The sequence below is a fragment of the Nannospalax galili genome, unplaced genomic scaffold (genome assembly GCF_000622305.1).
Source record: "Nannospalax galili isolate Female #2095 unplaced genomic scaffold, S.galili_v1.0 scaffold566, whole genome shotgun sequence".
In the NCBI taxonomy this organism is placed as follows: Eukaryota; Metazoa; Chordata; class Mammalia; order Rodentia; family Spalacidae; genus Nannospalax; species Nannospalax galili.
Genome location: NW_008355811.1, coordinates 1,403,035 through 1,424,922, shown reverse-complemented (window position 1 = coordinate 1,424,922; position 21,888 = coordinate 1,403,035). Strand labels below are relative to the sequence as shown.

The 21,888-nt window shown below is 48.8% G+C and overlaps 1 protein-coding gene across 4 annotated transcripts in view; it reads left to right on the top strand.

Annotated features, from left to right (window-relative positions):
• The window catches only part of Adgrd1 (adhesion G protein-coupled receptor D1), a 120,383-nt gene that overhangs the window by 33,220 nt on the left and 65,275 nt on the right, over positions 1–21,888 (top strand). For all 4 annotated transcript variants that reach the window (XM_029556466.1, XM_017803375.2, XM_017803376.2 and 1 more), the window contains 8 exons: positions 1,099–1,353; positions 3,758–3,813; positions 4,888–5,043; positions 10,410–10,469; positions 14,109–14,226; positions 15,149–15,259; positions 16,697–16,772; positions 18,122–18,263. In XM_029556466.1, coding sequence (XP_029412326.1) covers positions 1,099–1,353; positions 3,758–3,813; positions 4,888–5,043; positions 10,410–10,469; positions 14,109–14,226; positions 15,149–15,259; positions 16,697–16,772; positions 18,122–18,263 — 974 coding nt within the window. The remainder of the gene's footprint in view (positions 1–1,098; positions 1,354–3,757; positions 3,814–4,887; positions 5,044–10,409; positions 10,470–14,108; positions 14,227–15,148; positions 15,260–16,696; positions 16,773–18,121; positions 18,264–21,888) is intronic.

Sequence of the window (21,888 nt, the reverse complement as noted above, 5' to 3'; positions counted from 1 at the left end):
GTATGTGTGTGTGTGTGTGTGTGTGTGTGTGTGTGTGCATGCACACACTGCATTCTCTGCCTTATTCTCTTGAAATAGGGTCTCTCATGGAACTGGAAGTTTGAGGCTAAGCAGGCTGGTCAGCAAGCTCCTGGGATATTCCTGTTTCCACCCAACAATGCTGGAGTTACAGGCCCCAGTTTTTATGTGGATACTGGAGGTTTAAACTCAGGTCCTTATGCTTGCAGAGGCAAATTCTCTTTCCACTGAGCCACTACCCCAGTCTCTTCCTCAGTATTATGCATATTTGTTAGACTTTTACCTAAGTGTTTCTGATGCCTTTTTCTTCTTTTTTAGTGATAATGTAAATGAAATATGTTTTGGAATTTCAGATCCCATGTGTTCATTCCTGTCAAGAAGGAAGGCAACTGACACTTGTCTGTCAGCTTTACACCTTTCAGTCGTGCTCCCATCATGTATGGGTTTCTTTATTGTTTTTATTATTGATAACAGAGTTACTTTTATTATGTTCTTTCCAACCCATGTGCATCTTTCATTTTCACTGCTCCTGTGCTGGCTGCCAGCATGAGGTTGAAAGGATTTTGAGCATATTGAGTTCTTCCAACTAGGATCATGATCTGATTGGCAGGTGTTTGGTTCTTGCCTTTAAAAAAATACTTTATTGCCGGGCATGGCGAGGCACACCTGTAATCCTAGCACTTAGGAGGCAGAGGCAGATGAATCTCTGTGAGATCAAGGCCAGCCTGGTCTACATAGTGAGTTCCAGGCCAGCTGGGACTACAGGACGACCCTGTCTCAAAAAGACAAAAAGTAAAATAAAACGAAAACCCCCTTTATTTATTATCTTTGCTTGTAGGTATCAAAATTTGTTTTAAAATTTTGTGTTAAAATAATAAGAGATCTTGAACTACTTTTGGAATTTCTGAGTAGGAGCAAAGGTCAGTTCTGCCTCTGTGCTCCAAAGGCTGATGGGAGTCAGGATACACTGATTCATAGTAGGATTCACTAAAGCCAAAGGTGACAGACAATCATAAGAAAAAGGGCTGTGTTTACAAATGGGAAACACTGTGCTCAGGATGCATTTTCACTCTCTCCTAGGTCCTTATTGGACTCATGTCCTGTTCACGTGGAAATCTAAGGAGGGTCTGAAAGTCTATGTCAACGGGACCCTGAGCACCTCAGACCCAAGTGGGAAAGTGTCTCATACCTATGGGGAGCCCCACGTCAACCTGGTGATTGGGTCTGAGCAGGACCAGATCAAGCGTTATGAGAGTGGAGCTTTTGATGAGTTCATTATCTGGGAACGTGCACTGACTCCTGATGAGATCGAGATGTACTTCACGGCTGCCATCGGTCAGTGTGTGGGAAGGCTGTGGGTGCACCTGGGGTCTGTACCTAGGGACATCTAGCACAGAACTCCCCTTCCCAGCACTCCTCTGCTCCCAGGATCCTGTCATAGCAGTCAGGGCTGCAGGTGTGAGATGTGTCTTAATGAACCTGATAAGCACAGTAGAGGTTTGGGACACCTGTTCCCCAAAGATAAATGAGTGAGCAGTTCACCAGAGACACTGAGATTAATATTCTCCCATGTTTGCAGGGCTCCACGGGGTATGCCAAGGCTGATTACAGAGGATTTAGTGGCAGATATTTAGGTCCTTAACAAATACCTCCCAGGTGCACATCATTTGCTGGGCCCTCAGAGCCTGAGGGACCCCTTCCTCTTTGGTACAGGCAGTTGGTGGGGGGCTATGGGGGGCTGTGGGCAAATGAACTCAGTTTAAATCTTTGATTTGCATGGTGAGCCATGAGACTTTTAAAAAGCTGAGCTAAAATTCTTATGACATCTGTGTAACCATTTAAAGTGATCAGTGTTAAAATATGGAGCTGGAGATACAGCTCAGTAGGTAAAACACTTGCTTCTTAAGCATGAGGACCCTTGTTTAATCCCCAGTACCCACATAAAAAAGCAAGGTGCGGTGACTCAGGTTTATAGTCCCAGTGCTGGGGAGACAGACACAGGAAAACCCCTGGGGCTCACTGTCCAGCCAACTTAGCCTAATCAAGGAGCCCTGGGTACTAGCAAAAGACCCTGTCACAAAAAATATGGTGAATGGCTCCTTAGGAATGACACCTGAGGTTGATTTCTGGCCTCCACAAGCACATATGCATACACACAAATAAAAAGATAATGATAATAAAGTAAACAATTTGGTGGCATTTAGTAAATTCACAGGTGAGTATCTCATTTCTAAACATTCCACTCTCCTTAAAAAGAAGTCCCTGTCACTCAAGTGAGGAGCAGCTTCATTACAGTGGTAAAGGAAGGAGAGGCTGGGCCCAGAACCATGAGATCGGAACATATGTGTCTATGAATACTAGAAACACACTCCATCTGTCAGATGACCCCATAGCAAGGTCACAGGGACCAAGGGTACAACTGAGTCTCACTTCTCATCTCAAACTCACAGTGTGGCAGGGCCACCTACAGACTCATTTCCATCGTCCTTGATCTTGTAGCCTTACATGAGTTAAAGGGAGTGTGACTGATGTCGTTGCCCTGTAATTTCTTGGCACCCACACAAAGACTATCACTTAGACTTGGAGAACAAACTAGCTTTGGGGTCCAGCTCTGCATCCCCAGCCACCCCACCCCACCCAGCCCCAAAGGGCCTAGCCACTCTCAAGCCAGCCAGGTTAATAGAGTCATTTTCTCAGGTTACCCAAAACAACCTCGAGATGGTTCCTGAAAATGAGGCCAAATGTCTAGTGAAGTCTGGTATGTTCTTGTCAGGAAATAATAGTCAGTGGAGCAGAGGTGGAAAACAGTAAGTCCTGGCTTTGTCTTTGACCTTGGACACAAGGCTAATAATTAACCATGGTCTTCAGTAGAGAGAATAACCTGGCTCTGCAGGATGGGAGAGATTCTGTCTCCTCCACCACTTCTTTGGAGTCCAGTCTTGTTTCCTCACTCTGGGGTTCCCAGGGCTCATGTCCATTCTAAACTAAAGTACTGGTTACTTTCCTATCGTGACAAAATACTTGATGGAAACAACTTAGAGTAGGATCAGTCTGTCTTGGCTCCTGGTTTCAGAGGCTTCAGTTTATGCTCACCGAACTCCATGCATTTGAACAGAAGGTCATGATGACCGAAGACTGCTGCTCACATCATAGTGGGTCAGGAAGGAGAGAGAGAGAGAGAGAGAGAGAGAGAGAGAGAGAGAGAGAGATCAGGGATAGTATAGTCTCAGGAGCCTGTTCTTAGTGACTCAGTTTCTCTAGTGAGGTTCTACCTCCCAGAGTTTCCAGAGCCTTCCAAAAAATAACACCACCATCTAGGGACCAAACATTCTAGGGTTGGGGACACTTCCAATTCACACCATAGCACTCAGTGATTCAGAACTCTGTGTCTTATCTGTGATAAGCCTGGGTGCTGTTGAAGCCTATTTTTCATTCTTTATTTATTTAAAATTGGTGAGACCTTGCATAAAATCATCTTTTTTATGTGATGACTTGCATGAATGGTGTTCAGAAGCAATTTGGAATCTAAATGGAAAAATAATTTCTGCTGGGAAAATCCATATAATCTACCTTTTAGGCTGATTTATGAGCCCTTTATCCTCCCAGTAACATCCATACTCAAAATATCCCATGCTTCTGCAGGATGTCTCAGGCTGGTAGATTCTGAATAAGGACAAACCCTCCAGGGGCTGAGAAAAGGTGACTTAGCCCTCACTAAAGTGTCATTCATTTCTTTCAGGAAAGCATGTTCTGCTGTCTTCAGCACCGCCGGCGATACCCACGGGATACTTCATGGTGAGCAGGGGCATTTTCCTTTGCCCCTTGTCCTAGTCACTTCTCATTGCTGTGATAAAATATCTGAGAAAACAACTTAAGAGAAGAGGGGCTTATTTTGCCTCAGGGTTTCAGAGGTTTCAGTCCATGGTGCACTGGGTGCATTGCTGTGGGCCTGAGGCAAGGCAGAAATGTGGTGGAAGGCCTGGGAGGGAGGGAGGGAGGGAGGGGGGGGGGAGGGACTAAAGTGCCCCCAATGGCATGTCCTCTTTCTTTCCCCTAGGCCCTACCTTCACTCTCCCATTCTACTACATACGAACTCATCATCATTGATGGGTTTAACCCATCAATGAAGTTCACTCCTGTATGATCCAATCATTTCCAAGAGCACCACCCACTGGAGACCAAGCCTTTCACACTGAGACCATTTGGGGGCACTTCATATCCAAACCCTAACACTGACCTCTTGTTATGTTGGCCTGTGCAGTGTGCCTGTGGGGCTGGGCTCTCTCATTGGCAGTGTCACATCCAGACAGAAATAACCATGAGGGGAAACCAGCTCCAGGGTATTTCTTGGTGTCTAGAGTGACTGAAAAAAGACTATTCTTGGTGCCTGTCCCCAGGAACCCTAGGTGCCCTTCGAGAAGGATAGGAGACTCCTGGGGACCAATGATCCCCAAGATGGTTTCTTGGGAAATCAGAACCCACCTTGGACCAACTCTTGGTTATCCCCTTTCTTCTCATAGTAGAGAAAAGGGTCAATTCATAGAGAAAGTGGTTGCTTCAAATTAGCGTTTGTGACCAAAGAATTTCCCTTGCTCAGGGACTTTGATGGTAAATGTCTAGACTCGAGGGTATGCTTGGTTTCAGGTCTCTGTTTACCAGTCACTGACTTCATGCCAGCCCCTCTGTGGCTAGTTCTGTCTTTTAAACAGTTTTTGTTTCATAAGATGGCTGTGAGGATAAGGCATTGCCATACGCAGACCCTTCACGGATGTGTCCCTATATGTGATAGGCCTTGTCACTTTCATGGAATATCTGTAAAATGCCCTGCTTTGGTTCTTAGCAGGAAGTCATGTGACCATTGCCTTTCAGATGCCTACAGATGCCTATCATCCCATAATAACCAACCTTACTGAGGAGAGAAAACACTTCCAGAGACCTGGAACTGTGCTGCGCTACCTTCAAAATGTGTCCCTCAGCTTACCTGACAAGTCCCTCTCAGAGGAAACTGCGCTGAACCTCACAGTGGTAAGGTTCCAGATACCTGTGGCTGGTGGTCCTGGGCTGGCATATGACTGGACATGGCTTGGAGAGTTAAAGATCAAGAACTGGGGCTGGGGAGATGGCTCAGTGGTTAAGAGCACTTGCTACTCTTGCAGAGGATTGGAGTTCATTTCCTAGCATCTATTCCAAGTGGCTCTCAACTGCCTGTAATTCGAGATCCAGGGGATCCAACACCCTCTTCTGGTTTCTGAGAGTACCTGCACATGTCTCTCTCTCTCTCTCTCCTCTCTCTCTCTCTTTCTCTCTCTCTCTCTCTCACACACACACACACACACACACATGCACACACACAGACATGCACACACACATACGTGTGCACAAATAAAAATAAAATCTAAAAAGAAATATTGAGAGTCTCACCTAACAGAGTCCAGGCTTCTTGTGAGCAGGCAGGTGGAGCTGTTCTGGCCAGTTCTGCATAGCCCAGGGCAGCCTCCTTGAGTTGGGGTTTGGGTTTTCCTTTCATTTCCCCAGCTTCCAGTCCCCTTGGTCCATCCCCATATCTACCTGGCCCTGGAAGCCATCTGGGTTTGCAGTTCACTGTCTCAAGTTGATGTCTCCTTGGCAACAGTAAAAAGGTGGAGGGGGAGAGATTGGCAGATGTCACAGATCAGTGCGCGCACAGTGGAACTTAAGTCACCTAGAGCACTCCGGGGAGAATGTGACACTTAGGACGTTAAAGTCAAGACACTGTCTTAACTCATCCAAACAATTCCCAGTTGAAGAGGAAGGAGCTTGCGGGGTCTTGTGAGTGTGCCTTTTTCTCGTGTTGGGCTTGGCTGGTATGGAAGAAAAGGAATGCTTGAGGTGGACTGTCCTTGAGAATATAGCCTAAGGCTTGTGAGCAGGGAGTATGGAGTCTGATGCCGGGCTAGCCTTTGTTCTACAGGTTTCAAAGTTGTACACTGGTCAGAGGACGAATGTCACTGGCTCATCTGACTGTTCTGAGATGTGGAGGCAACAGTCACAGTGCCCATCTCTGTGTGGGGCCCTGCACACTTCAGTGTCTAGTACAAGACTGGTGTGTCTTGAAGGTTCTAGTTCTCAGGGTTTGCATGCTGAAGGCATGCCCAGAGAAACATGACAAACCTGAATTCAGTAGCTGGAGGCTCCCTGGAGTGGAGGGAGGCATGTTGGAGTCTCTGGAGGCTCCCCGGAGTGGAGGAGACATGTTGGAGTTGGTAGTAGCTTCCAACAGCTTTTGTGATTAGGGTAGGAGAAGCAAGTTGAACACCTGAGAGTTCATCACCTCTTAGAACACATAGGTTCTGCAGTTCCATATCAGCAGGAACCATGCTGGCTTTCAAGAAGTTGAAGGATAAAGAGTGATACAGGTTCTAGAAAGTGCTATGGAGAGGTGGGCTCAGACAGTTTGGCTCAGGCTCTAGGTCCTGGGGTAGAATAAGCCAGGTATGAGCCCTGTGTTCCCAGGTGCATAGTAGGCACACTAACACTGTAGGCCTTAGTTTCGCTGGGGATGTGGAAACTGTCCATGCCCTGATCTGGTACCTGCATGGTGGTTAACAGAACCTGGGCCTGGAGCAGGCATGGACTCTGGTGCCTAAGTTCTCAGCTGTGACAGTAGCTGGATGGACTTGCCATATGACCCTCCTTTTTGTATACTGGCCACTGTCTGTGGGCACTGAGAGTACTCTGTTCTGGGACAAGGTATCCCAGTGGACCCAGTTCCTGTGTCCATACAACCAACACCCAGATCTTTGCCCTGGGTGTCTGGAGAGGGGGAGAGTAGGTGGCTTTCTGTTTATAGGGCCTTCCCATCATGCCCTGAAAGCAGCCACATACCCATATTGGTCAGAACTGGACTCAAGACCTCATCTAAACTAATCACTATCCCAGGAGAAAAGGATTGGCACAGTAGTTCAATCACTAAGAGAGGACTAGAGTTGGGTGGAAAGTCACCAAATCTGGGCAACCTTGTAGGTCACTATGCCTATCAGTGGGGGATGGTGTGTGATATACTGGACAGGGTTTGGTATTCATAAGTACGGGTTCCTCTCTTTTACTTTTAAATTCTACCAGGGATCACTGTGACAGCTTGTTCTTTGTATGCATTTGGTGCTTAATCAATATCTACTCTTGGTATTAGTTCCAATCCTTCTCAGCACCAGTGAGTATGTGCTTGGTGCCTGATAAATTCCCATCTTGGTGCCGTGTCCTCTAAGTGGCATTGGTTACCTTCGAGGCTCTCAGAGGTATGCAGTAGACACTTGCTTTGGGTCCCTGTGTTTCAGAGTGTCTGGGGAGGAGGCAGCTTCAGTGGGAGGATTAATCAGTTAATTAGACATTTGTTAAACACCACTCCAACTTTACTGATTATGAAATGGATGGTTTAATGAGCTATAACTGAATACTCACAGGTGAGCTCACTAATTAGTAAGTGCCTTTGGGTGCCTTGTGGGTGACACTGAGGTACCTGATGGGGGACCCTGGCTATACGTCTTCCATCACAGCCTGAAGTATGTCTGGTTCTCTGTGGAGCTGTCTGTGGGGTGCAGGTTTCTGGGATCTCTCCTTGGACTCTTCCAGAAGTCTGTGCCCTTCCCCAGCCCCTCAACCAACTCCAGGGCTAGCTCTTGTGATCCTTTGTCACCTATTGAAAGATGCTGGCAGAAGGGGACTGTGGCAGGTATGAACTGTTGCTTCCTTGAGTTGTGCTGGGAGACTGAAGAAATGGGGGAAGAGTTGCCATCTATCTGGCAGAAAGGACATGGAGCAGAGCAGGCAGGGATTCGGGGCAGGCCAGGTAGGCTGTGCTGCTAAAATCATTGTGGGGCTATAGGATGTCTGGTGGGGACAGAATGAGGCAGGGAAAGATGGCCGAGGTGGCTCCATGCCCTTTAACAGTGTGTATTGAGCACAGACTTTAATACAGGCTCACATAGGAGACATCTCCTAAACTTGGTGGCTTCACTCTGCTTGCTGCAGAGTGAAACTTCCTTGCTCCTCGGCTAAACCTCACAGACTCAGAGATTGCAAACCCAGATGACTTTGGGGGCCAACAAGCAAAGTAAAGGGATGCAGGGGGCTGGACCCCTGAACTTGCAGCTCATCTACAGAGAGCAGCCAGACACTCAAAGCCACCTGGCCTCCTCTGATTTAGCAAGGGAACGCCTAGACCTTGAAAACATGGGCAGTTAGTTGGAGTTTTAAAAAGAAATGTGCACAGATCCAATAAAAGATCTCTCAAGGGGTCAGCCTAGGGGGTCATCAGTTTGAGACCTCTGTGTGGCCTGTCCCAAAAGACCTGACTCTAATGTCCTGGAGACAAATCATACAGACTGACCCCCAGTTCTGCTGAACTCTGGTTTGGTGGGTAATAAAAGTCCTGGGAAGTCACTGTGCAGTTTTCCACAGTGTCCTGGCTCCTCTCCACTGGTGATAACCCAGCATAGTGGCCAGGGACCACTTCCTGGACTGTGTAGGGTAGTAGCTGTCAACCATGTGTGCTCTTAAGTGTCATGTTTGCAGTTCATGTAAAGTAGACATGTGAACCAAGTGCAACACTGTGTGGAAATTTCACATAAAATATCTAACTATAGGGGCTAGAGAGATGACTTAGTGATTATAAGTGCTTGCTTCTCTCGCAGAGGACCTGGGTTCAGTTCCCAGCTTCGATACAGGGCAGCTCATGACTGCTTGTAGCTCCAGTTCCAGGGAATTTGACACCCTCTTCTATCCTCTGTGGGCACTACACACACGGTACACATAATGCGCTCAGGTACATATATACACATAAAATAAACATATCTTTAAAAGAGAGGAGAGACCAGAAACTAGTAAACAAATAATTTAGAAAGCAAGTCTACCTATTAATACTAACTTGTGGTGGCACACACCTGTAATCCCAGCACCTTGGAAGCAGAGGGCCTTAAATCTACATCATGAGGCTGGGCCTCAAAAAAAGAAAAATTCAAACTGACCGACGTGGTTCGTTTATTGCTGTTTACACAACTACACTCTGTCCTTCAGGCCAAATGTGACCCAAGGCCTGTTTCTGTAGCAGAGTTTTGTGGGCATCCAGCCATTCACTTATGCCCTGTTCATGCTTCTGCACTCCAGAGTATGGCCTGAAAATCGGAAGCTCTTACTTTGTGGCTCTTCAAGAAAAGTCCTGGGATTCTAGGATGTAGCTCAGTTGTGAGAGTGTTTGCCCAGCATATACAAAGCCCTGGGTTGGATCCCCAAAACCACATAAACCAAGTGTGGTAGCACACACCTGAAATCCTAACATGTGGAAAGTGGAAGCAGGAGATCAGGAGGTCAAGGTCATCCTTGGTTACATAGTGAGTTTGAGGCCAGCCTAGGCTACAAGAGATCTTGTCTCAGAAGAAGAGAAGAAAAGAAGAAGAGGATGAAGAGGAAGAAGAAAGGAAGGAGGAGAAAGAAGGAATGAAAGAAGCCACCTGCTGACCCCCTGCCCAAGGAGGGACAGCAGGAGCATTCTGTTTGTCTTTAGTTAAGACCTTGCACTTCAGAGTCTTAATAACAGCTGTGGAATGAAGATGAATGAGAGAGGGGCACTTGGATGATGCGATCTGTACACACTTGGTGTCTACAGTGAGGAAGGATCGGGTTTTGTTAGTATGTGGAGGAAACATGGAGGAGTTAGGCTCTGAGTGTGGTTCTGGTGTTTGTAGCAAGAGATGAATGTCCCCCAGCATTGGGCTTGGGTTCCTGCCACAGCTGAGTAGTGGCCACTGTGATGTCCATATTCTGGTCACAGACCTTACAGGGTTTTCACAAGGAGCAAATGAGATAGCATCTATAAGCTGCAGCCTGAGGCTGGGGAGATGACTTGGTGGTTAAAATGCTTGCTCCACAGCTACGAGGACCTGAGTTTGGATCCCCAGAGCACATGTAAATGCTGGGTGGACATGACAGCCTGCCTGTAATTCCATCCTCAGAAGACAGACAGGGGACCCCCAGAGCAAGCTGGCTAGTGAGACTACCCATGTTAGAGAGATCTGGCTTTGATTAAGAGACCCTGCCTCAATGAATAAAGTGAAAGAAAGATGGAGGATGATTTCTGACATCAACCTTCAGACTCTGCACACACACACACACACACACACACACACACACATGCACACTACACACACAAGCAAATACATACACACATGAAAATGGAAAATAAAACAGATATAGCCTGATATTGTAATGCCTGAATGTGAACTATTATTGTCTCCCCGACTGTGTGTTAAACTAAGTGCTTGCTGAAGAGACGTGTGGCAGAGATTCAGGAGGACAGGTGGGCTCAGGTGTGAGGCTCAAGGGCCTGTGCTAAGCAGTGTCATTCTCTTCACCTTTAGACCTTCTTAAGAACTGCGGGTGAAGTGCTTCTATTGCCCAGCTGGACCCAAGTATCAGAGGTAAGAGGGAGCAGGCCTTGTCCTTCAACATGTACAGGGAGTGGCTCTGTCTTCCTGCAGTTCATTTCAGGGTCCTGACTAGCTAAAAGCAATGAGGCCTGTTTCAGTCTTGATATCTGGGAATTGAAGCTTATTTCCCTTGGACACAATGCATGCAGGTGCTGTGTCTTCTGCCCTGTACAGGGCCATAGGACCCTCAGTCTCATGCTACTGTCTCTGGGTGGGGGGCGCAGCTGATTTCTCTGTGAGAGCTGACCTTTGTCTGTCATTTTACATAATGTATTTTTTTTTACTCTGCATTGAATAGTCATAAGAACCATATTTGGCATTTAAAGATCAGTGGATTGAGTGGAGACAGCAGAGTGCAGAAGCGTGCTTCATGATTAAAGTGAGAAAATGAAAGGCTTTTGTTCCCCTGCACTCAAAAATCAAGATGCAGAATGGAATGGGTTTTTTTTTCTAAAAGTCTTATTGATGTTCCTTCTTTAAAACATGAGAACAGTCAATGAATAGTTGTGAAGAAGTTGGAGAATGAAGATGATAAAAATACCTAAGATAAAAATCACCCGAAAACTTAAGGCGGAAGGTGATGGTGAGTAGAGACTGGCATCACCCACAGTCTGGCTGCCAGTTCCCACATGAGCACATATGTGCTACAGATCTCTGCACACATACGTTCTACAGACATAATAGAACCTGCTTCCTCTTAATTCTGTCAAGAACATTTGCCAAAGTGGGGCTATGGAGATGGCTCAGTGATTAAAATGCTTGCTGAATGAGCATGGAGACTCGTGTTTAAATCCCCAGCACCAATATAAGTGCTGTGTGTGTGTGTGTGTGTGTGGAGACCTGCTTGTAATTAATTCCAACCCTGGAAGGCAGAAGCTGGATTCCCAGAGCAAACTGGCTAGTGAGACTTGCCATATTGGTGAGCTCTGGATTTGACTGAGACTCTGCCTCAATGAATAAGACGGAAGAATATTAGAAGAAGATTCCTGACATTAGCCTTGGGCCTCAACATACGTGCGCGTGCGCGCGCGCGCACACACACACACACGTACACACGTACACATGCACCCACACATGTGCACCTACACACATGAAAAAACATGCAGATATACACATGCACACACACACACACATGAAAAATGGAAAAGAAAGAGAACAGTTGTCAAGGTGTTCTGTATTCTGAGCACATGTTAATCAGGTCAGGAAAGTCATGCCACAGTAACAACAGATCCTACCTCAGAGTAGCTTGGTGTAGTGGACTTTCTCTTTTCAAATATGCAGAGTCTAGTCAGTGACTCAGTGCCCCAGATCTGTCCACCTGCTGCTTCTGTGCACATATGGCTTCCAGGGTTGCAATGAGAGGGAGGAGGATGAGGACTCCTAAGTACCCTGGCCCAGCAGGACCTGGATCATACCAGCATGTTACAGAGCTCATTCTCTTGAACATACCTCACTTCAAATGTTTAAAGGTTTTGCAAGGTTGAGAGACAGAAGACACATCCAATTCTCACCTGACAGGAAGGTTTGCATTTTGTGGAGCTTTTTATTTGAACAATTTCAAGTGAAATGAGATTGCTTAACATTGGCATAGGGAGAAAAGGGGATTGAAAAAGTAAGATTGACACAGTCTTGCATAGAAACACATTCTTCGCCAAGAAGCACAGACCTCCAGGGATAGGCTTCAAAGGGACTTTGTGCACAAGCTGCAGTCTGAATCACAGGAGGACAACCAGTATGGAGAAGACAGCCAGTGTGGGGACAGTCAGTGTGGGGAGGATAGCCAGTGTGGGGACAGTCAGTGTGGGGATAATCAGTGTGGGGATAACAGCAAGTATGGGGACAGTCAGTGTGGGGAGGACAGCCAGTGTGAGGACAGGCAGTGTGGGGAGGACAGCCAGTGTGGGGACAGTGTGGGGAGGACAGCCAGTGTGGGGACAGTCAGTGTGGGGATGACAGCAAGTATGGGGACAGTCAGTGTCGGGAGGACAGCCAGTGTGGGGAGGACAGGCAGTGTGGGGAGGACAGCCAGTGTGGGGACAGTCAGTGTGGGGAGGATAGCCAGTGTGGGGACAGTCAGTGTGGGGATAATCAGTGTGGGGATGACAGCAAGTATGGGGACAGTCAGTGTGGGGAGGACAGCCAGTGTGAGGACAGTCACTGTGGGGAGGACAGCCAGTGTGGGGATAATCAGTGTGGGGATGACAGCAAGTATGGGGACAGTCAGTGTGGGGAGGACAGTCAGTGTGAGGACAGTCAGTGTCAGGAGGACATCCAGTGTGGGGTGGGTAGCCAATGTGAAGAGAACAGTCAGTGTGAGGAGGACAACCAGTATGGGGAAGACAGCCAGTGTGGGGAGGACAGCCAATGTGAGGAGAACAACCAGTATGGGGAAGACAGCCAGCGTGGGGACAGTCAGTGTTGGGAGGACAGGCAGTGTTGGGTGGACAACCAGTGTGGGGAGAACAGGCAGTGTGAGGAGGACAACCAGTGTGGGAAGGACAGCCAATGTGAGGACAGACAGTGTGGGGAGGACAGCCAGGTGGGGTGAACAGCCAGTGTGGGGAGCCCAGCCAGCATGGAGAGGACAGGCAGCATGGGGAGGGCAGGCAGGGGAGGAAGGACAGAAGTGGAAGGACAGATTTTCTTTATTGATTTAAATGAACTTTCTTTGAATGTAAAATATGCAAACCTGCAAAATGTGGATAATCATGAAACAATCCAGGCTTATGCAGGCTTGAGCACACTGAAGAGAAGGCATGAATCGCTGCTCCCCACAGAACTGTGTGCCAGAGACACCTACGCCCTGATTGAAAGCAGACCATGGGACTAAGAGACAATGTCTAAAATTGGTCTCTGCATCTGGTTCTGGTGTAGTAGGTCCTCCTGGAGTATTAGTGTCAGAGTGCTGAGGGCTCAGCAATGACAGATGCTGTCTCAGAAAAGCAGAAAGGACGATAGAACAGGGCCAAGCAGGATGGGGAATGGGCTGAGATAGGGGAGGTGTTCTTCTTTGCAGTGGTGTCTGAGGACCAGAATAGTCAGCCTGAGGTCCCCCTGAGCTGGCAGTAGAAAGAGGTCCATGTGGCCAGGAGGGACCCAGCCTTTCTGTGGGCAGCATCTAATGTACCTAATTTGTTCCTCTCTGCTATGGGGATGCAGAATGGATGAAGAGGCTATTGTCAGGGTGGGGTGGAGAATCAAGGAAGCCAGAGAGAATTTGGGGGCTGGCACCCCCAAAGTGGCTACCCCTTCTCTGAGAATGGAAAAGAACTTCTGGGGTCCTCATGCTACAGAGGACACAGGGACAGCATCTGTGAGGCACAGGGGCAGGGGCAGGCCTGAGACTTGCTGAGGTCTCTGGAGGTGCAGAGCAAAGCTAGAAACAAATGTCTGAGCCCTCTGGTCACTCAGGTGCCAATGCTATGGCAGTTTTGACCTGTGTCTATGTTCCATGAAAACATCAGGCATATGGCTGCCTACCTGTCTGTGAGGTGGGGCAGTTGGCAGTTGCATGACTTTTCCTCTCCTCAGCTGTTGTAAAGAAGTGAAACTCTTGAGTTCTAGATGAGCCATGTTGTGTGATCACTGGATGAGGTCATCCTCAGGGTTCCATGTCTGTGTTGCTTGCAGGACAACGCTGTGGTACTGGGCCTGGTTGACACCATCGACACCGTCATGGGCCACATAGCATCCAACCTGCATCCCAGAGAGTCCCACATCACCCTCATGGGTTCCTCCTCCATGGCAGGTAGCTGTCCTCAGATGGGGGCACTGTGGGGAGTGAGGGGGAAAAAGAGCAAAGTGTTCAGGTCTCTGGGCTTCCTGCCACCTAGGCCTCACAGCAGGTGAGATAAACCTTGCAATTTCCCTTGGCTATGTTGCCTTGTTCAAAAATCACATTTTGAAGGAAAATGGGTTAGAATCAGGCTACAGGTATTGGATGAAGGTGTACACACAGGACTATGTTAGCACCTCACAGCAAGGTGGGAACCATAGGTGTTTCATGATAGTCATCTGGGCTCAGAGCAGGATGGGGAAGCCAGCTCCCTGAGTGTCCTGGTAAACACCAGAATGGGGCATCCTGGAGTGAGAGAGCTTGTTTCCCAGGATGTGTCAGGTCCCCAAAGGCAGGTGGGTTGTCTATTTTGAGTCTACCTGAGAATATTTCAGTGCAGGGGTGTCACAAAGCACCCTGCCATAGTGCAGGAGCTCATCTGTCCCCAGAGCCAGCTTCTGGGACAGCCTGTCAGCCAAGATGAGCCCTCTACACACAACTTCAATCTTTGCATTTTCCCTTGCCTTTATGGGGTCCTTCAGAGCTTGGGCAGCAGCTACCCCCACCCTCACTTGCGGTCTCCCATTATTGCTAGTGTGAAACTGAGAGCTATAGGCTGCATGAGGAGAGGGTCCCTCCAGCTAAGAACCTCCTTAGGGTATGGCTGGGAACTTGTCCTCTACAGTGATCCCCACTCTCACTAAAGTGGATATGCACATTCATGTATGTGGGTGTGCATATGAGTGTACATGTGCATATGTGTGCTTGAGGCCACCCTTTCTGGAGGTACTTCCCCTTCCCTGGGAGCTTGCTTGGCTGAAGACGTGAAGGTCTTCACCTGGTTTCCTGCAGCCAGTAAGTTTGCTGACCCTACTCCATGTGTCTACTTCTGCAGACTTCTCTGTGTCCAAGGTCCTCCTACCAGCCTTAAGCGCCCCTCATTACCGCTTCCCAGCCCATGGGCACAGCTACATTGAGATTCCTCGAGAGGCCCTTTGTGGCCAAGGTGAGTGGACATGGCTGCCTACCACCCATGGAGCTGCCCCGCAGGGGGAGGGTGCTCTTAGAGAAGGCTCTGATATGTGCCCTACCAGTCTACTGTGGGAATCTGTGTTCCTGTGAGTCTGGCCTACCACATAGGACATTGTGGATCAGACTGTGGCCAAATCTGCTCAGCTCCTGGTTGGTGAATGAGAACAGATGGGGAACCGCCCCTGTTTGCTCAGACTAGTCATGGTGTCTATAGGGTATGTTTGTTCATGGACCCAGGAACTACCCCAGGGCAGGTCCAAATCAAATCTTGTGAAGAACAAGTGGCCAAAAGTACCCGGATGACTCTGCCCAAGAACACACTGGTGCTTGGGAAGTTCTGACCAACTCTGGCTGGTGTCTTCTCTGCAGGCTTCTCCCTCCTGAAGACACTCACAGTTGAGGAGTGCTGTGGATTCTCACCCCAGACGGCTTGGCCAAAGCCCCACCAAAGCCTGTCCCCTAGCAAGGCCCCCAAAGATCTCTAGTATGTCCTACTCCCAGGGGAGAGGCTCTGCCCAACAGCCTTGCATGGTGTCTTTATCCTCCTAAAATCCACTACAGGATGTGTTAGAAACTGGCTTTCCAAACTGCCAGAGCCCACATTCTCAGCACACTGAACTTCTCTTGCTTGGCAGGAGGACTTACTGGCAAACAGCCTCAACTTTGTGGTCAGAATCCTAGCTCGGCCACTGCTGGCTGTGTGGCCTTGGGAAGCTGCTGACCTCATCTTTGCCTGGCATGATAACAGTACCTATTTCATGCTATTGTTTTGAGGCTTACAAGGCAATGTGTGTATAAATAACTGTGCCTGGCACACAGTGAGTGAGTCGTGAGTTGAAGAAGATGTCCCTGGAATGTTTCTGCTGACAAGCAGAAAATGCTCAGTCAGCTGAAGGCTGGTCCCTATATTTGTGGAGAGAAAGAACTGAGTGTGACATTCCTGCTGCAAGCTGTAATAAGTTCTAGGGTCCAGAGACATGTTACAGGTATTTGAGTACCTAGTACCTACTTGCAAGCCTGCATTTGCTGCTTCACTTGAGTGTCAGTGTCACCATAAAAGTACTCTCATGCAGACCCAGTGAGACATGCTCTCTGCTGGGCAACTGGCAGCCAGCATTGTTGGTCACACAGCCCATGAAGGAACCCTCTGACCCTGAGGCTCTGTGGTATCCCAGGGAGGCTTCAGTGCCTGTGTCTGGAGTGGGCATCGGGGACAGAGCAGAGGGTCATTGTTAAAGCTGGGCATACAGTGGACTAGCCATGTTGTCAGTGCTGCTGCAAATGCTGTTGTCGTGCATTGCTTTCTTCACTGGGAGCTGCTGCCCCCCAGCCCCTGGGTGTGCAGGGCTCTGTGTGTCTACTGCTTGAACGTGAATTGTTGATGCGCATCTGATCTCTGCTTTGTTTGTAGCCTGGACCACTATTGTTGGCCTTCTCTACCATTCCGTGCACTATTACCTGAACAACATCCCCCCAGGCAGCACAAAGTAAGTGTCTTGGGGTTACATAGTGGTGTGTGTGTGTGTGTGTGTGTGTGTGTGTGTGTGTATACTTGTTTCCTGAGTGATGACACACACCTACACACTGTGTGTGTGTGTGTGTGTGTGTATACTTGTGATGACACGCACCTACACACTGTCACACACATACATAGCATTTTTTGAGAGAACTCTGCCTGCCAGTATTTGACGCCAGACTGGCCTGCCAGCCCTTCGAAGTAGGGCTGTGTCCCTTGCGAAGATTCCTTCCTCTTTTCCTCCCTCCCTCCCTTCCTCCCCGTGGTTAGCGTGAGAATGGGAAACTTAGGCACACGATGAAAGAACTGCTCACCCGCCCTGGGTCATTCACATGCCAAGCTCACCAGACCCCAAGCATAAATCTTACACACCAGTATCTTATATTTTCATCCTTCATCTTGGCCCTGGTCTTGGAACTCCAAGCAGGTATAAGAGTCTATTAGGCTGTTGCAGATTGGTATGTGGCAGGAAAATCTAGTCTGAATGATTTGAAGCAAAGGGGGAATTTATTGGATAATGTAAGCTGAAAGCCCGCTCAAGCATTGGCTTTGGGAGCAGCTTGTTTCAGCTGTCAGGTGATGTCACCAGCCCTTGTCTCTGTCTGGGGTAGCCTTCCTTCTCAGCCTCTCCATACTTTTAAAAAAGGGAGATTTGGGGGTGCTGGCATCCAGCAAAGCAAAGCCAGGCTCTGTCCCAGCACTATCCCCTGAATCCTGTCACATCTCCTTGGAGGTTTCTAGGTTGTGACCTTGTCCCAGAGCTGTCAAAAGACTAAGCCACTTGCAGTGCTGCCCAACTCAGCCCCAGATACAGGGCTTGCTCTGGAGCTGGAGTCATGGAGTCAGTTCCTAGTGCGTGACAGAGGGGGGTGGCCAACTGAAGGAAACTGAGGTACCTTCCTAAGGAAAGGAAGATGAGACAGGAGACACCACCACACCAGCACTGACCACATGGTTATGTAATCAGGGAAGGGACGGTTCAAGCAGAGCTAGTAGAGCTCAAGCTGGAGCGCCTGGAGGTTACCACAGGTGCTGAGATTTGAGGCCTTTGTTAAGAACCTGTTTTTCCAGACTCTCTGGGGTATTTTGAAGCCCCCCCCCCCCGCCGCCCCAATCTCTTGGTCCTGGTACCATACCTCTAGGAGGGGAGGACTGAGGGATGGAATTAAGATGCTTAACAACAGCAGCCACCACTAGGTGCTGCCTCAAGTCTTGGGGACAGCTGGAGACCTGGGACTCAGAAAGCCTGGCTCCAAGGTCACATTCTAGCTGTACACCCTCTCTTGATTCCTGTCTTAACCATTTCCACTGGTTTCCAAGGATTCCTGAGGCTGTCAACTGCAAAGATTGCCTACTGTCAGCCGCCAGCCGCTTGATATCCCTGGAGGTGTCCCCGCCGCCCACGCTGTCCCAGAACCTATCTGGCTCTCCTCTGATCACTGTCCATCTCAAACACAAACTGGTGAGTGGGAAAATACTACCTTTGCTCTCTCTGGGTCTGGTTTGCATGCCTGCCTGTGCAGAGCAAAGAGCACTACATGGACCTAGTGCAGGGAAGGGACATTTTGCCCTTCCCAGAGTCCTCTGCTTACAACTTTGTTCTTGAACCACAGGAGAGACTCCCATCAAGGACACTTGGGGCCAGTTGCATGGGCTGACATTGAGTGATGAGCCAAGGCTCTCTTGAGGCATGTGCAGCCCTTGTAGGTATGCCTCTGGCTTGTGGCAATGTTCTGTTCAGGGTAGAGGGACAGTTGTCTGAGTGTCACTTGGCAGGCAGGACAGTGCTAGTAAGATACAGAGCTGAGCTCTGTCAAAGCAGGGGTGGCTGAGGACTGAGGAATGATGCCTCTGCCTTGGGTGGAAAAGATGTTCATCTGGTGCATTCAGACTGCATTCTCTCATGTTTATGCAGCTCTACCTATGCATGAGAGTGGCAGAGGTAGGATCCAATGTGCTGCTGTCCCTTAAGATGCTTATAGATGAGTGGGTGTGTGCGCACATGTATACATACCACCTTCCTGTGCATCTTCCAAAAGCTCTGCAGGAACCCAGCGTCTAGGGTACTGAAGGGATTTGTGTCTTTGATGCTGATCAGCAGGAAGCTGCTCCGGGGCCTTTTGAACCTCTGTGTTCCAAGTGAAGCTGCCCTTGTGAAGAGAGTCCCATGAGTGACAGAAGACATCTGGAGGCCAGGAGAAAGCATAGAGAAGAGCACAGCCAGGGACAGTCCCTGGAGGAGGGCAGGAGAAAGAGGAGCAGGCAGGTGGGGCAAGAGCCACAGAGGGGAGAGGGTAGACCAGCTGGCTCAGAGCCAGGACTTCATGGCAGCCACATCTGCATGTGTACACAACACAGGCTTATGCACACAGGCTGATGGGAGCTATAAAATCTCAAAGGTTGAAAACGAGTCTGTTTTGCACATCACAACTTTCTCATCCTCTGTCCTTACATCCTGGTGTCATTTCTTTCTCCTGAGAAGGGAGAAGCCTTGACTGCTGTTCCCTCTATCTGTCCTGACTGTGTCTCTAGCCTGGTACCTGGAGACCTCAGCTTTGTCTGCTTCACAGGGCTGCACAATGTGACTTGCTCAGCCCTCTCCCTCACCTGGTTTACTGGTTCCCAGTATTCAACAGCCTCCTCCAAGTTCTGTTTTACCATAATGGCAGCTGACTCAGCAACAGCAAGATCTGCCCAGTCCTCTGGAAAGTTTGTAAACAGACCCCTCCATCCTGCTTTCCCTTTATGGTACCCTTCTGGCCATGCTATGAAAGGACAGAGAGCTGACAGGAGGAGGTCCTCAGACTGTCCCAGTGGGGTGACAGTGGCAGCCTTCAGTCCCCACCTCACCTCTCCTAGGGCTCTCTCTCTTGTTCTCTCTCTCTGACTCACTTTTGAAGATGCAGTATTATGACAGACTAATTTAGAATACAGTACTAATGACTGTCCTATTAAGTTCTCATCTGGGTATCTCAGCAGTAGTAAAGTCTAGATAGAATTCACTGCCCAGATGTGTGTCCTGCCCAGCACAGCCTGGTCAGAATGTGGGTGCAAGAAGCAGGTACAGGCTGAGGGAATGTTCAGCCTGAGGCAGTGGGAGGACTGGAAGCCCGAAGGCTCCTAGTGTGCTGTGTGTACATAGGTCTTGGTGGAAAGGAGAGATAGTGATGGATTATGGTGGAACCCAGACACCAGGGCTTCCAACCAGCTGGTGAAGAACTGTAGACTGACCTGTGTAGGGCTGTCTGCTCGAGGAACACACATGCTTCCCTCTCAAAGGCAGGAGGAACTGAGGCTGTCCCTCTGATGGGCTCCGCTTAGGATGGTAGTGGTGGGGCTGGAAAGACAGCTCAGCAGGTAGTGCTTGCCACCCAACTTGACAATTTGAGTTTGATCCCCAGGATCCACATGGCGGAAGGAGAGAACAGACTCCCATAAGTTGTCCTCTGACCTCCATATGCCCACCATGACACTTGCAAGTATGGGTGTGTACATACACACCCAAGAAATAATTTTTTTTTAAAGAAGCCAGTGGTGTGCTCACAGGCACCGCCCCCCCACCTACTTCCTGTTGAGGGGCTTACAGACCACAGCCAGGGAGAAGTAGCAAGCTGTGGAGGAGGGTTAGCTTCCCCTGCAGTGGGATTGCAGGTCCTGTCCTCCCTGGTACTGTTGGTGGCAGTCTTGTGGAAGATTCTACTTTTGTCTTCTGTGATGTTCTGGGAAGGTGCCAATTTGCAAACCAGAGAAAAAAGAAAGGGTATACTAAAATGCATTGCCTGCCTAATGGCCAGTTGCTGAAGTTATTTTTAACAAAGAGCTTGAATGAGGGATCTTGTGTTAAAGAGAGGCCAAGGGGAATTTTCATTCTACCAGAAGAGGATAGTAATTAAAGCTGGTCTTAGCTAAGTGCTCTCGAAAGTTTAGGGTTTTTGTTTGAAGGTTGCTGCTGTCCTGAGGAATCTTAGGAGGCTGACTGCTAGAGCTGCATGGATTTCTCTACTGGGAGTACGTCTTATGGGGATGGACAGAGGGTGCTCAGACTCTAGTACTTGACTCCCTCACTGTGTTGGAGAAGCATGGAGACATCCTGTCTTCTAGCATGTCATGTAGGTTGAGGTCTGGCCCCAAGATGAGGAGCCTTCTCTTTCCAGCATGAAGTGTGGTCAGTGTGAATTTCCCAGGGTCTTGAGGGCTCAGGTCCCAGACCCATTCTAGAGTTTTCTTATTCTAGCTTGTGCTTCTGTTGCTAGGATAAAAACAAACTTGAGGGAGGAAAGGGTTTATTTGGCTTACAGCTTTGAGTCCATCATTGAGGGAAGCCAAGGTTAAAAACTCAGACAAGAAACTGGAGGCAGGAGCTGAAGCAGACTCTGTGGAGAAATGCTGCTTACTGGCTTATTCCTGGGCTCATGTTCAGCTAGCTTTCTTTTACAGCCCAGGTCCACCTGCCTAGGGATGGTACTGCCCACAGTGGGCTAGGCCCTCCCATATCAGTCAGCAATCAAGAAAATGCCTCACAGATAGGTCCACAGGCCAGTCTGATAGAGGAAATTCCTTGATTGGGGTTCCCTCTTCTCAGATATGCCTCGGTTTATGTCAAGTTGACAAAACCTAACCAGCACACTCCTGAACAGGTACCTGGTGAATTGCAGGTGTGAGAGATAGGTATAGTACAGGTTTCCAGCCTGTGTCATGGCAAATGTGCTAAGGTCCTGGGCCATAAGGCTGTGTTAGTCTGAATGTGCTCAGTCCTGTCTACCACCCTGTACCCTCAGGCTTCAGAGGATAAATGAACCAGGAAGGTTCTGAGTCAGGCTTCTGTTTGGAGATGCCCTCTGCAGACAGATGAGGCATGTCTAAGCCTGATGTAGCTATGGTGTGGCCAGACCTTGGGAATATCTTATGTGCCTTATCTCAGGCCACTGTGCCATCTTTCTGGGCTCCATTCCCAAGACTGACTATTTTATGCCAGGTTCCCTCTGAGTACAACAGAAGCCCCTCTCTTGAAGGGCTACTGTGGTATCCTAGGAGTTCTTTGCCAGGGAAGGCAGCATACATCCGCCTAGCCTCCCAGAACACTGGAA